Source organism: Rattus norvegicus, chromosome 6, assembly GCF_036323735.1.
Source record: "Rattus norvegicus strain BN/NHsdMcwi chromosome 6, GRCr8, whole genome shotgun sequence".
NCBI lineage: Eukaryota > Metazoa > Chordata > Mammalia > Rodentia > Muridae > Rattus > Rattus norvegicus.
Window position 1 is genome coordinate 26,380,545 of NC_086024.1, and position 12,227 is coordinate 26,392,771.

Below are 12,227 nucleotides of genomic sequence, written 5' to 3' on the forward strand. Positions count from 1 at the left end.
TATGCAAAGGACATTTATCAGCTTTATTAATCTATTTTATTTTTTACACAATTACTTGCACAATTACTTTTCTTAATGAAATCACATGAGTAGTGAGTCTCAGTATAAACTTAGAGCTAGGACTTAAGCAGCACCTATAATTACAGTTAAAAGAATACAGGGAGACGACAGTGCGTGGCCCAGAGAGTTGACAGCGTTGGAGAGTGAAGGGAAAGAGCATGCAGGGCCTGGCCCCTCAGCAGCCAGTCAGTACACCATGAAGGATTTGGGCCTAGTTTCCATCTGGCTGTTTGGGTTTTGTTTGACTCCTGGTTTAGGGGTTCTTTTGTTTTGCTGTTTGGCTGGTTTTCATCTTTTGGATCTCTACAAGAAACCAGGAAATCTGGAGTTTTTAAAAGATGAATCTGAAAATTTTTACTATGATTTTTTTTCCCCAAACACTGCAAAAGACAGACAAAATGCCTTACTGGCCTACACTCAACTTGCAACTTCAAACTCAGGGTAGAAACTCCTAGTACTTTGTGGGAACCAATCCCCCCATTCCATGCAGTTCAGGTAGAACTGTGGCAAATGGGGCAGCACATGATGGGACCAGTAAGCACTTCCATTTGTAACAGTATGGTGCTCTGTGGTGTTAAATGGAAACCAGACAGAGGGGGAGAGACCCCACCCTACTACTTCAATCACAGACAGCACTCTGTCAGCCTTGAGTGAAAGTTCCATCTTCAAAGGAGGGGATTTTAGTCTGAAGTAATTCCCAAACTGTACTTCTTGGCTGTGAGTTGCATGTTGATTATTTTGGATTAATGGAAGGAATTAAAGTTCTAATGTGTGACAGGAGCAGTCCTCATCTGGTCAGCATACACACACAAAAAAAGGAACAGACAAACAAACAACTATGGCCAGTCCTCCCAACCCAAAATGAGAAGGCAGAGACGAGCAGGTGGACTCAGTGGTTCTGAGTGGAAAGGGTACCCTGAGGACTAACTATCAAACTGACAGGCAGGCCTAACAACCAAGCCAGTTCACTCCAAGCAGGTGGAAAAGACAGGCCAAGAACTTAAAATGGTGCTCCTAGGAGCTGCAGAGGAGGCTCAGTTAGGATCCTCTGCTCTTACAGAGGATGGAGTATGGCTCCCAGCACCCATAGGCAGCTCACAACTGCCTGTAGTCCAGGGGATCTGACCCTCTTCTGCCCTCCATGCACATTCATGTGAGCACACACAGGAACCCACCAGATACACATAAATGAGCAAGTTTTTTAACTAAAAATGAAAATAAAAAGATCTGGCCTTCTGGCAACAGGCCTGAGTTAAAAAGAACCAAGCACATGTCCAGACCTCACAATATACATGTGAAGGGTCTCACACAATGGGTTTCCTTAACCACAGGCTTCCCCCAACCCCAAGCAGAGAGAGAACAAGCGTAGGCTGATTTCACTGAGAGGTTAGCTCTCAGACAGAGGTCCTACCTGGTAGGAAGGTGCTCTACACCCCTAACAAAAGCAAGAAGGATGCCTAGGGCAGGGCTAGGATAGCACTGAAGCACCTTCTCCTCTTCCCAGGGACGATACTCCTAGCAGAACAGCTTCCTCCTGGTAGTCATGTCCCAAGAGCAACAGCTAAGAGGTGCAAAGTGCAAAGGCCCCATGTCTGGCTGGACCCTCCTAGCCTCACGACCTGTGTGGTGCTTCTGAGCCATGTGCTCAGAGCCAGCTCCTCACTAACTGCTTCTTGCATTTATGTGTGTGACAACAGCAAGCTCTGGCTTGGGATTTCTCAAAGTGTACTTGCCAACACAAACACTCCAAGTGCAAGCTAAAACAGAGTAATCTAAAGCAGGCCTAGTTATCCGATTAGCTGGTCACCTCCTATTTGCATTACCCAGCTGTGTGTGGCGCAGTTTCAATTACTGTGCCTCGGAGGGGTTTAACTCAAACATCTAATCTCCAAGTTTTATGAACGCTACAGCAACCGTGAAGGCAGGCAGGTGTGGGGACAGGACAGGCTTTATAGGGAGCAAAATCAGCTCCTGGAAGACAAAATCTGCCACTTACCAATGCTAACCAGTAAAATGACAAAGGCGATTCACGATTCAGATTTTGTCTTTTTTTGTTTTTTGTTTTTTTTTTTTTATTAACTTGAGTATTTCTTATATACACTTCGAGTGTTATTCCCTTTCCCGGTTTCCGGGCAAACACCCCCCTAATCCCTCCCCCTCCCCTTCTTTATAGGTATTCCCCTCCCCATCCTCCCCCCATTGCCGCCCTCCCCCCAACAATCTAGTTCACCGGGGGTTCAGTCTTAGCAGGACCCAGGGCTTCCCCTTCCACTGGTGCTCTTACTAGGATATTCATTGCTACCTATGAAAAATATGGAACGCTTCAGGAATTTGCGTGTCATCCTTGCCCAGGGGCCATGCTAATCTTCTCTGTATCGTTCCAATTTTAGTATATGTGCTGCCGAAGCAAGCACAGATTTTGTCGTTTCTTATGAGTAGCATGTAATGATAACAAACTGACCATGTAAAGAACAATTCATGAGACACGCTTAGAAACTGCATCATCAACAACAAATTATAGTGTTCTTATAGTTACTGGGTGAAAACCAGAGACTCTAAAGTTCCCATGAAAGTGGGAGCAAGGATGACTGCTGGGAATAAAACAGGATGGTAGCAGGTGTTTTGCCATCTGGCCAGTCTTCCATAAGGAGGCTTCTACTGGGTATTTGCTTCCCAGCACATTTTCAACTATTTGTCACGTGGGTGGTATGGTGTCAGGGGACACAGCTCTAAATAACATAGATTAAACAGCACAGAGGAAATGAGTCAGCTAGAGGGGTATCAGAGTAGTCCACACACTATACACCCTGGACGGAGACCCAAAGAGTAAGCAAGAGTTAGCGAAGAGTGACAAGAATTCTAGAGACAAGAACACAAATGTGGGACCTGAACTAAAGCCACGCCATCAAGTCAGGTAACTACTGGAGTTTCGTCTTCCTGGAGACCTGGGAATGATATGGAAGAGGCCTCAGCCTCTGCTGCTGTTTAGAGAGCAAACTAGGTCTATTCAACAAAACGAGATTTTGCCATCAACTAGAGAAAAGTCTGACAAGCCAGCCAAATAACTGAACAATTAATGCTAACAGATGAGAGCCAGTGCTGGTCCCAGGGTCAACCAAAATTAATCTTAGGTGCTTTGCCAATGGCCATTAAATTGTAAGAATGGCTACAAGCAGTACTCTAAACTAAAAAAAAGTCTGTGAACGTACCAGGGCAAGGTGTGAACGTGACCATTGCAACAATCATTAGACTCAGGCATATCTATCTCTAAATTAGCCTTTTAAAAATAAATTATTCCATTAAGCATCAGATGCCAGGATTAAAATTTCAAACATCCAGTGAAATCAAAGGCAGTGCAAACCACTGGCACAGGGCCAAGCACCAGAAGCTCAGCTGCTCCAGACATAAAACATTTGCTCCCAACTTGAAGCAGTACTTTTTAGGGCTTTGGTTAAAATTATCTGAAAACATAACTTAGAAAGATGGGCGGTGCCGAACCTGAAGGGACGGATCAGCAGATCAGGACACTTGCTGTCCGTGCAGAGGACGTGGTTTCGGTGCCCAACACCCACAAAGAGGCCAACAACAATCTGTGACTCAGCTCCCAGGGACCAAATACTCTTCTCACGGTGCACACACACACACACACACACATATGCAAGCAAAACATGCATTCATATAAAGGCACAGTAAATAACTCTTCTTAAAAAATAGAAAGAAAAGAAAGAGGATTTCTTTGTTAAACTCAACCTTTAAAAAAAAAATCAAGATTTTTTGGGGGGAAGCTATAAGTCACAAAACTTTACAACTAAATAAATAACTACATTTCTAAAACTATGAACATTTCCAGTAATATTTAGACACAGGCGTCTGTCCTTACTCTAAGGTAATTCTTACGAGAACATAAAGAAATCTTATATAATATACGGCTGGTGGGGAAGCATCGACTCCCTCTCTAATATACGGCTGGTGGGGAAGCATCGACTCCCTCTCTAATATACGGCTGGTGGGGAAGCATCGACTCCCTCTCTAATATACGGCTGGTGGGGAAGCATCGACTCCCTCTCTAATATACAGCTGGTGGGGAAGCATCGACTCCTTCTCTAAGGGCTTTTCTTCCAGCTGGGGCATCGCAGCTTTCCACGCTTTCTGGAAATAATTAAATTAATTTCAACGCATGCCTTGGGTATTTGCGATTCACCAACTTGCTTAATCTTCTTAAAACAAAAACAAAAACCTCAAGAAGTCTTCTAAAAAAACCACTGCTTCACTGTCTGGAAAATCTGGGTGATTCCCAGCACCCACACAGCGCCTTCCAACTGTCTCTACCTGCAGGTCGATGGGATCTGCTGCCCGATGGGATCTGCTGCCCGCTTCTGGCCTCTACAGACTCTGGATATGTACCCGGCACACAGATACACATGCAGGAAAAACACATAAAGTAATCAACATAATTTTTAACAAACCCACCACCATTTCAAAAGTGGCCATATTTCCTATAGCCACTGCTATTTATTTGTTAACCAATGTGAAAGAATCGCACAGTAAGGAAAGATGAGATTAGAAACCAAGATACTCATTCTCCGTTCATTCCTTCTTTAAACAGACATTTAGCATCTATTGCGACAATAGATGCTAAAATGAAGAAACACAGTTCTATATTTGATCAAATTTGAGATGCTATCAACCATAAGGCAAATTCTTAGTGATAGAGGACAATGCTTCAATTGTTTTTTCTATTCAGTAAAGTTTGATTGATTCTTTCTGCCTTAAATACACTGTTGGGCATTTCCTATGGCAACCTCTCTTTACATAGCTTAGAACAAAACAAGGCTTAAACAACTTTGCTTGTTTTATTTTTTTTGAAACAAGGTCTTAAACTATGTAGCCCAGGCTGGCCTTGAACTCACAGAGATCCACCTGCCTCTCCCTCTCAAGGGCTGGAATCTACTTTTTGAGTATCTTTCCTTTGCAGCTTTCACGAAACACTTGGTTGTTACTTTTAAAGAAATGTTAGTGAAATTATGACAGTTTTACCAATAGAAATGTTTATTTCATGATTTCCCAACTTATTTCTCTACTTAGGTTATGTCTTTTATTTTGCTTTGTTTTTTGATTCAATACCAAATACAAGAGCTTTTCATTTTAAGTGCCAATTAAATCCTACAAATGTCATGCTGACAGTGTTGAGGGGGCAACATGGTATCCGCTATAACCAGCATGCACAGACTCCAGTATTGGTCACCTGATTGAGACCGGAAGATATCACTGTTAGCTGAAGTTCCCATTTCAAAGCTACCAAACCTTGAGCAGGCACATGTCTTAGAACCACAGCAAACATGCATGTGGCACAAAGTAAGCCCCATTCTGGAAGCACACATTACCATGGGAAAACCTAGAAGCCAAGCAGATCTCGTGTTTCTCAATAAGGAGACTGAGGCAGGGTAGATAGAATAACATGCCCCACGTCACAAAATACATGAAAGCAAGGGAGCATGTGGGTCCAGGCAGCTGTCCAGAGAAGAAGCCCTTAGTCAAATCACGCTGCTTGAGTGACCAGTGATAGACTCTGTGATCTGGGGTGAATCAGAAAGAAAGGGGAGACTTCTGCTGATGTACAAAAGAAGGGAGTGAGTGGATAGCAATGGAATTCTTTCCCGGGATCAAAATATTATATAGTCTTTACAGCAAATCCTCAATCCTGCTGTAAAAGGAGGCTGTGCTGGGAAGAGGAATGCAAAAGGCCATTTGCAGCTAGTTGCTTCACAGACACCATTTGGGACAGGATGCAGATCTATGTCAACTTCCTGGCATAACATTGCCTTTGCCCGAGAGTGGGTGTCACATGTACAAACATGGTGACATGATCTGACACAAATATCATGGTCTACACCTTTGAAGTAGACAATGGCAGCTTGCCATTAACGTCTAGGGAGAACATGTTGCTTTATGAGCTCAAGAGGACAGCCTGGAGTCAGCAGATGAGAACAAATGTGACACACTGAGGGAGCACTGGCACAATGAGTACTGAGTGCCTTAATGAGATTGTTAGGTGTATAGTCCAGAAGCCCTCCACCCCACCACCGCACCACTGCACGCACACGCGCACACACAAAGCCAATGTGGCTGCTTGCCAACTCCCAGCTAAGTCCACTGTTGTTCTAAGTTCTAAGTATAACTTTTTATTTCCCATTTCCCTTTTTATTTCCCTCTGTCCTGACCCTGCAGGCAGTCCATCTCTCTCTGAACCCCTTTCCACCACCCCATCTGCAGCTGGTAGTCGACTTCAATTCCTAAGCCCGTCTGTCTTCTTGACCTCTAACTCAAAAAGCCCAATTTTTTCTCTTACATTTCCCCCAACACAACCTCTCCCGTTGTTTTTCTTCTCAAACTCCAATAAACTTGTCCTTTAGTATTCCTCCAAGCCTATTTTAAATTCTTTGTTGATATTTAGTTACTGTACATTGAAGTGGAAATTTCTGGTTTCTTGCTGAGCAGACACAGAAGAGAGGATGTTTTGCTGAGGTAGACACGGGTGGGAGGCTGTCTCACTGAAGCTGAGCAGACATAGGTGAAACAGACACAGGTGAGAAGACGTTTTGCTGGAGCAGACATGTGAAAGGGTGCATGATGATTAGAGAGAATGTAAACCCCACAGACAATGTGACAAAGCTCTTGCACTGGTCCCCCTGCCCCACTCTGCTAGTCTTTGCGGATGATGCTCTTGCACTGGTTCTCCTTGCACTGTTCTTTGCTTGCCATGAACTTGCCAGAGAGCCCTTGATATCACAGCATCTTCTTATTGCCCCCTTGGACTCGTGCTGATTCGGCAGAGCCTTGCGGCATCTTCTGGATCCAGCCACTACTAAGTGTCCTATGTTTTGGACAGGGCTGCTGATATTCTGACGACAAAGAGTGGATCTCCCCAAAGCACTACTTCTAAACAGGCCCACAATCCCTAATTCCTGTTAACCTTTCTTCTGCCCCTACCTCTGGTAGGTGGGCTAGGAGGGAGGTTCATAAACTCGCCAAAGAACCCTAATTAAAGTAGGTAATGAAAAATCCAAGCCTACATTACATGTGTGCATGAGTATGCATGAGGAGGTCAAAGGGCAACTTTATGGCATTAGCTCTCTCCCACAAGCTCACCTGGGTTCAACGGTGGACCCCATACTGCCAGGCTGAATGGTGGTTTTGTTGTTGTTGCTTCTTATTTGTTTTTTAAATACCTCCTCTCCTCTCTGTCCCTCCTGTCCCCCATCCACTCCTCCTTTTCTCTTCCTTAGAGATCAAGGAGCCATGGCATATCAAGTGGCAGTAAAACTGAGCACCTCCTCTTTTATTAAGGTTAGACAAGGCAACCCAGTAGAAGGAAAGGCAGGCCACAGAACCGGAAAGTCCCTGCTCCCACTGTTGGGAGTCCCAGAGAAGACAAGCTATACAACTGCACACATGTGCAGAGGGCCTAGCTCAGTCCGGTGTGGGCTCCCTGTTGGAGGTTCAGTCTCGTGAGCTACTGTGGACCCAGGCTAGGTTCTGTGTGCTTTCTTGACCCCTCTGCCTCCTACAGTCCTTCCCCCTCTTCTGAAGGCTTCTCCAAGCCCTGCGTAATGTTTGGCTGTGGTTCTCTGCATGTGTTTGCATTAGTCCCCTAAGGAAGAGCAAGTGTTACACACACAGGGCCGGTGCGGCGACTCCATCTTAAACTGTTTCATCTGCCATTTTAAAACGTATGAAAGGCACCATGAATCTTGTGGTGACACTGCTGGTTCTGCCCTACACTAGACAACTCAAAGAACTTCACTACCATTGACCAATTCACGAAAGACATACAACTGTCACAGTTCTTTTTTAAAAAAGAATTATTTACTTTATGTATATGAGAACACTGTCCTCAGACACACCAGAAGAGACATCCTCATAACAATGGAAAAGGTAAAAGTGGGAGTAAAACCCACCTGAGGGTTTTACTGTGCCGCACGCTCTCTCGTCACATATCATCTCGTCACGGTGAGAACCCCCAGGCTGGGGCTGCAGCACTCACTCAGCAGTTGAAAGCGCTGGTGCAGGGAGCCGCAGTTCAGTTCCCAGCACCACCAAGTGACCCAGCCATTCGGAACTCCAGTTCCAGACCACCTGACACCCGCTCTGGCCTCTGCGGGCATGAAGCACACATATGGTGCACACACATAGATACAGGCAAGACGCCCATGCACATAAAATAAAAAGTTTTAATTAATATATGATTTCAATGTGTTCAGTTTAATGACTACTCACAATGTAGAGACACAAGCGTTAAAATATGGTCCACTTATAAGGAGAAGAAACAACAGATTAATAACAGATGCAAATATTACAACATTTTCTCTGTTGACTCGATTTAAGAGTGGAATTAAATATGTATCACACACCTAATAATGCTTCTGCCTCGGCAGGGGCCACACAGACTTTCTCACACAGATTCAGACTCCTAGATAATCTCTCTAATGTCCACAGTCTCTGATCACCAGGTACCCCAAAGATAATGAAAATAAATTTCTCATATTTTACTTCAAAGTTGTGCTACAGAAGAGTCAATAGAAAAACAAATCAAAATGTACAGTGCCTTCAAAATTTTTATTATTCTTTCTCAAATGCCAAATATCGTATCAACTCCAGGCTGCTTTTCTCTTTTATGAACACAGAAAACATGTTGCATAACATAAATCAGAGAAAACACTAAAAAGTCTTAAGTTAAACAAGGAATGCAAGCAAATGCTATCAGAAGGGTCTCTCTAAAGAGCAAGGGAGACAGTGGAGGAAAACGACGCTCACATAACTGTCAGTCACCTACCTTCCCGTGCTGCCCAGCCCTTTCATGGCAGATGACTACGTCCTCCCACATCTCCAGCTTCTCAAATATCTGCAGGGCTGAGCTGGTGCATCCCAACTCAAACAGCAAACCTGCGAGCTGGCGCTGGGGAAACAGGAGCAGCGAGACATCACATCCCTGCTATGAAGGAAATCCCGTTTTCCTTCCTGTACTCCAAACCACCTGTTAAAAGGCCATGCACTGTAATACATACATCTCCTACCGAACTCAACTCTACTATCTAGGAGTTTGTGAGGACCACGTTTTTACTTTAGTAAACTTTTCTACGGGGGATGAAATACTAAAAACAAAAGAGAAACTGATCAAAATACTCAATGCCTTTCATTTTTAATGCAGAAAACCACATCAATTATTTCCTTCTTATCTAAGGAGTCCTTCCATGAGAACCTCTGATCTATAAAGGTCATGTCCAATAAATCAGTGTTTAAAGCTTCACAGAAGCAATGCAGACAGCTTAAAGCTCTTTGCCTAACATGAGGCATCTCTGGCAATCTCCGCACCCCTGCTAATTCAGACACATTCTAGTGATCTAGTCACTTACTGTCACAGTTCCAGGAAGATCACAATGAGCAGACTAGGCTAGGGCAGTAAAACTTAAGTTCAACCATAAGCAGACTGTTTTAGGTGGCCCGTCGTACAGGTACGGAACACATAGCGGAGATGCTGCTGGGGAGTAAACTGTGCTGTTTGTCTGTGTCTTACTGCTCTCTGCAAATCCAGGTCACATTTAAGGACTAAAAAGCTAGTGGACGCTTAGGCATGGGGCATGCACCTTTATCTCAATACTGGGAGGCAGACGCAAGTGGATCTCTGCGTGCTGAAGGCCAGCCTGGTCTACGTAGTGAGTTCCAGGATAGCCAGGGATGTACATTGAGACTTTGTCTCAAAAAGAAAAGGGGATAAGGCTTAACGGTATCTCTATAAAATACCATAACATATAGGAGCATCTGGCAATTTCACAGCATTGAATTACATACAAGCTACAGGAGCAGACACAATTTGCTGCTCATGCAAGAAGTATGGTTGATTAAAAGGTGAAGAAACTCGGGATGATATGGTTGACCAGTCAGTCGTAAAGACTTTTCTTAAATTTCTTTTGGCACTTACCTTTCAAATAATACATAAAGATACAGTTAGCTACTATGATGAAAGCAAAAGGGCATTTTAATTTAATGAAAAATGACCCACATTTTATCAACTGCCTAAGGACTCTAAAACCATAGCTTCCTAAGGAGACAGACAATCATCTAAATTTGGATTTCCTGTCTGTACAGAAATAGCTACATAGCTGGAGAGCAGGCTTAGGCTCACAACCAAAGAGCAGAAGCTTCACACTTAACAGACATGTTGTCTTATAACAATAGCTCAGAATCCCAACTGCTGACCAACCACAAACCACACAGGACAATGCGCTTCATTAGCAACACAGACAGGGACCATGCACACCAAAGGTGTCAGCTGCTGACTCCTCCTGGATGAAGACGCTGCTCCTGAGGTTAGAGCCTCACATTCTGCTCCCTGTGCTTTTTGTTAAATGTATAAGGAAGGTGGCTTCCAAAGTGTAATAATAACTTAACCTAGTTTAAAATCCTGACCCCTCTAAGAATTCTCATAACAGGACTTCTGGGCCACTGGATAGTAGGCAGTTTTCTAATTCTCCATATCTACCTGTGTATATAATACACAGGTGATGGGACAGGAAGCTGAATAAAAGGCAAGTCACTAAATCATCTAGAAACCTCTGACTGATATTATTTAATTTGTACCATAGAGCCTCATCTATAAAATCAGTGTGATAAAATAAGGTCATGTGGAAACTGCAGAACAACACGTATGCATCCTGCTAAGTGTGCCATTAATCTCAGCACTGGGGAAGCAGGCGGAGCTCTGTGAGTTTCAGGTTTGCCAGGGTACACAGTAAGACTCAGTCTGAAATGTGTTTGGGGGCGGTAAGAGAAAGTAAAGTGCACTAAATATGAAGACACTGGGAGCTAGTTCCTGTGCAAAGGTCACTGCTCTGGGGCTCAATTCTCTTCTCCATAAAGTTTAGAAACAACTTAAGGGGGCATATCCATCATCCAGGAGGAGCACGGGGACAAGGGCCACACACCAGCTCTGTGTGGCTTTAGGAGAAGAAAAACAATTGGACATATTCCAAAACATGAAGTGCTAAATAAATGCCTTGGTTTGGAGTTAGTTTATGTATTTATTTATTTATTTATTTATTTATTTATTTATTTATTTATTTATTTTTGTTTTTGGAAACAACATCGTTAAAAGGTTCAAAGGTTTATTGTTTGGTATAAAGTCCCTAAAGACATTTAAATATACAGTGCTGGGGCTCAAGAGATGGTTCTGCCATGAAGAACACTTCCTACTCTTCCAAGACCAGAGTTCAGTTCCCTGAATCATGTCAATGGCTCACAACCACCTGCAACTCCAGCTCCAGGACACTGTCTTCTGTCCTCCATGGTGACCTGCACACACACACACACACACACACACACACACACACACACACACACGCACACACTTCCTCACACACTCACATGCACAAACACTCACTAACTTAAAATCATGTTTTCATACTCACACAACCTCACACACAATACACTCAAACTTGTACATAATAAAAAAATAAAAGTAAATCTTTAAAAAGCTAATATAAAATGTCCTTTTGGAAATGGAAGCAGGCAGGCAAATCTCCTGAGAGGCAAAAGCCACTCTTTCCTTAGCTAACGCTCTCTTTCCCTCTTCCCAGTGCCTTCCCCTGGACACCGACCTACGCTTGCATCTCTATTACAACCTTCTCTTAATAAACTCCAACGCACAAAAAGGAAAACAAAGCATTTATGATTCTCCTATCTTAATTTCTAGGATTCTATCTACTATCAAGTTAAAACTATTCTAAACATTTATAAATCATCTTAATCAAAACAGAATCTGAAACAATTGCAATCCCCAACTGCTTTTATTAATTTCACTGAAAATTTTAAAGATTCAAAAAATACGTTTAAGTCATCCCTTTCCGATGCATTTTCTTTTCTAACTTAGGGTATTTTTCCTATCAACTACAAACAGAAGTACCTCGACAGCCCAGTGAGGGGGCACTTGACAGCAGTAGAAAATCTTCAGACGCTCCAGTACAGATGTGGTTTTATCTTCAAATTGGTCTGCAAGAGCCTAAAGAATACATAAAATCATCATAGTCTGTATGCATAATTTTTAATGTAAACAACAGTCATTTTGTCAAGGTTAGAGATTTATGAAGTTTCTTTTAAGTATTTTAAAATCT

General features: G+C 43.2%; 1 protein-coding gene and 1 non-coding gene across 3 annotated transcripts in view; both read right to left on the minus strand.

The window, feature by feature from the left end:
• The window catches only part of Ttc27 (tetratricopeptide repeat domain 27), a 143,350-nt gene that overhangs the window by 69,849 nt on the left and 61,274 nt on the right, over positions 1-12,227 (minus strand). For both annotated transcript variants that reach the window (XM_006239754.5, NM_001106706.1), the window contains exons 11-12: positions 12,020-12,115; positions 8,894-9,016 (exon numbers count right to left, since the gene is read on the minus strand). In XM_006239754.5, the coding sequence (XP_006239816.1) occupies positions 8,894-9,016; positions 12,020-12,115 (219 nt within the window). The remainder of the gene's footprint in view (positions 1-8,893; positions 9,017-12,019; positions 12,116-12,227) is intronic.
• LOC120093282 (U6 spliceosomal RNA) lies at positions 2,368-2,474 on the minus strand. The gene has a single exon (XR_005486391.1). It is a non-coding gene; the product is annotated as a U6 spliceosomal RNA (small nuclear RNA).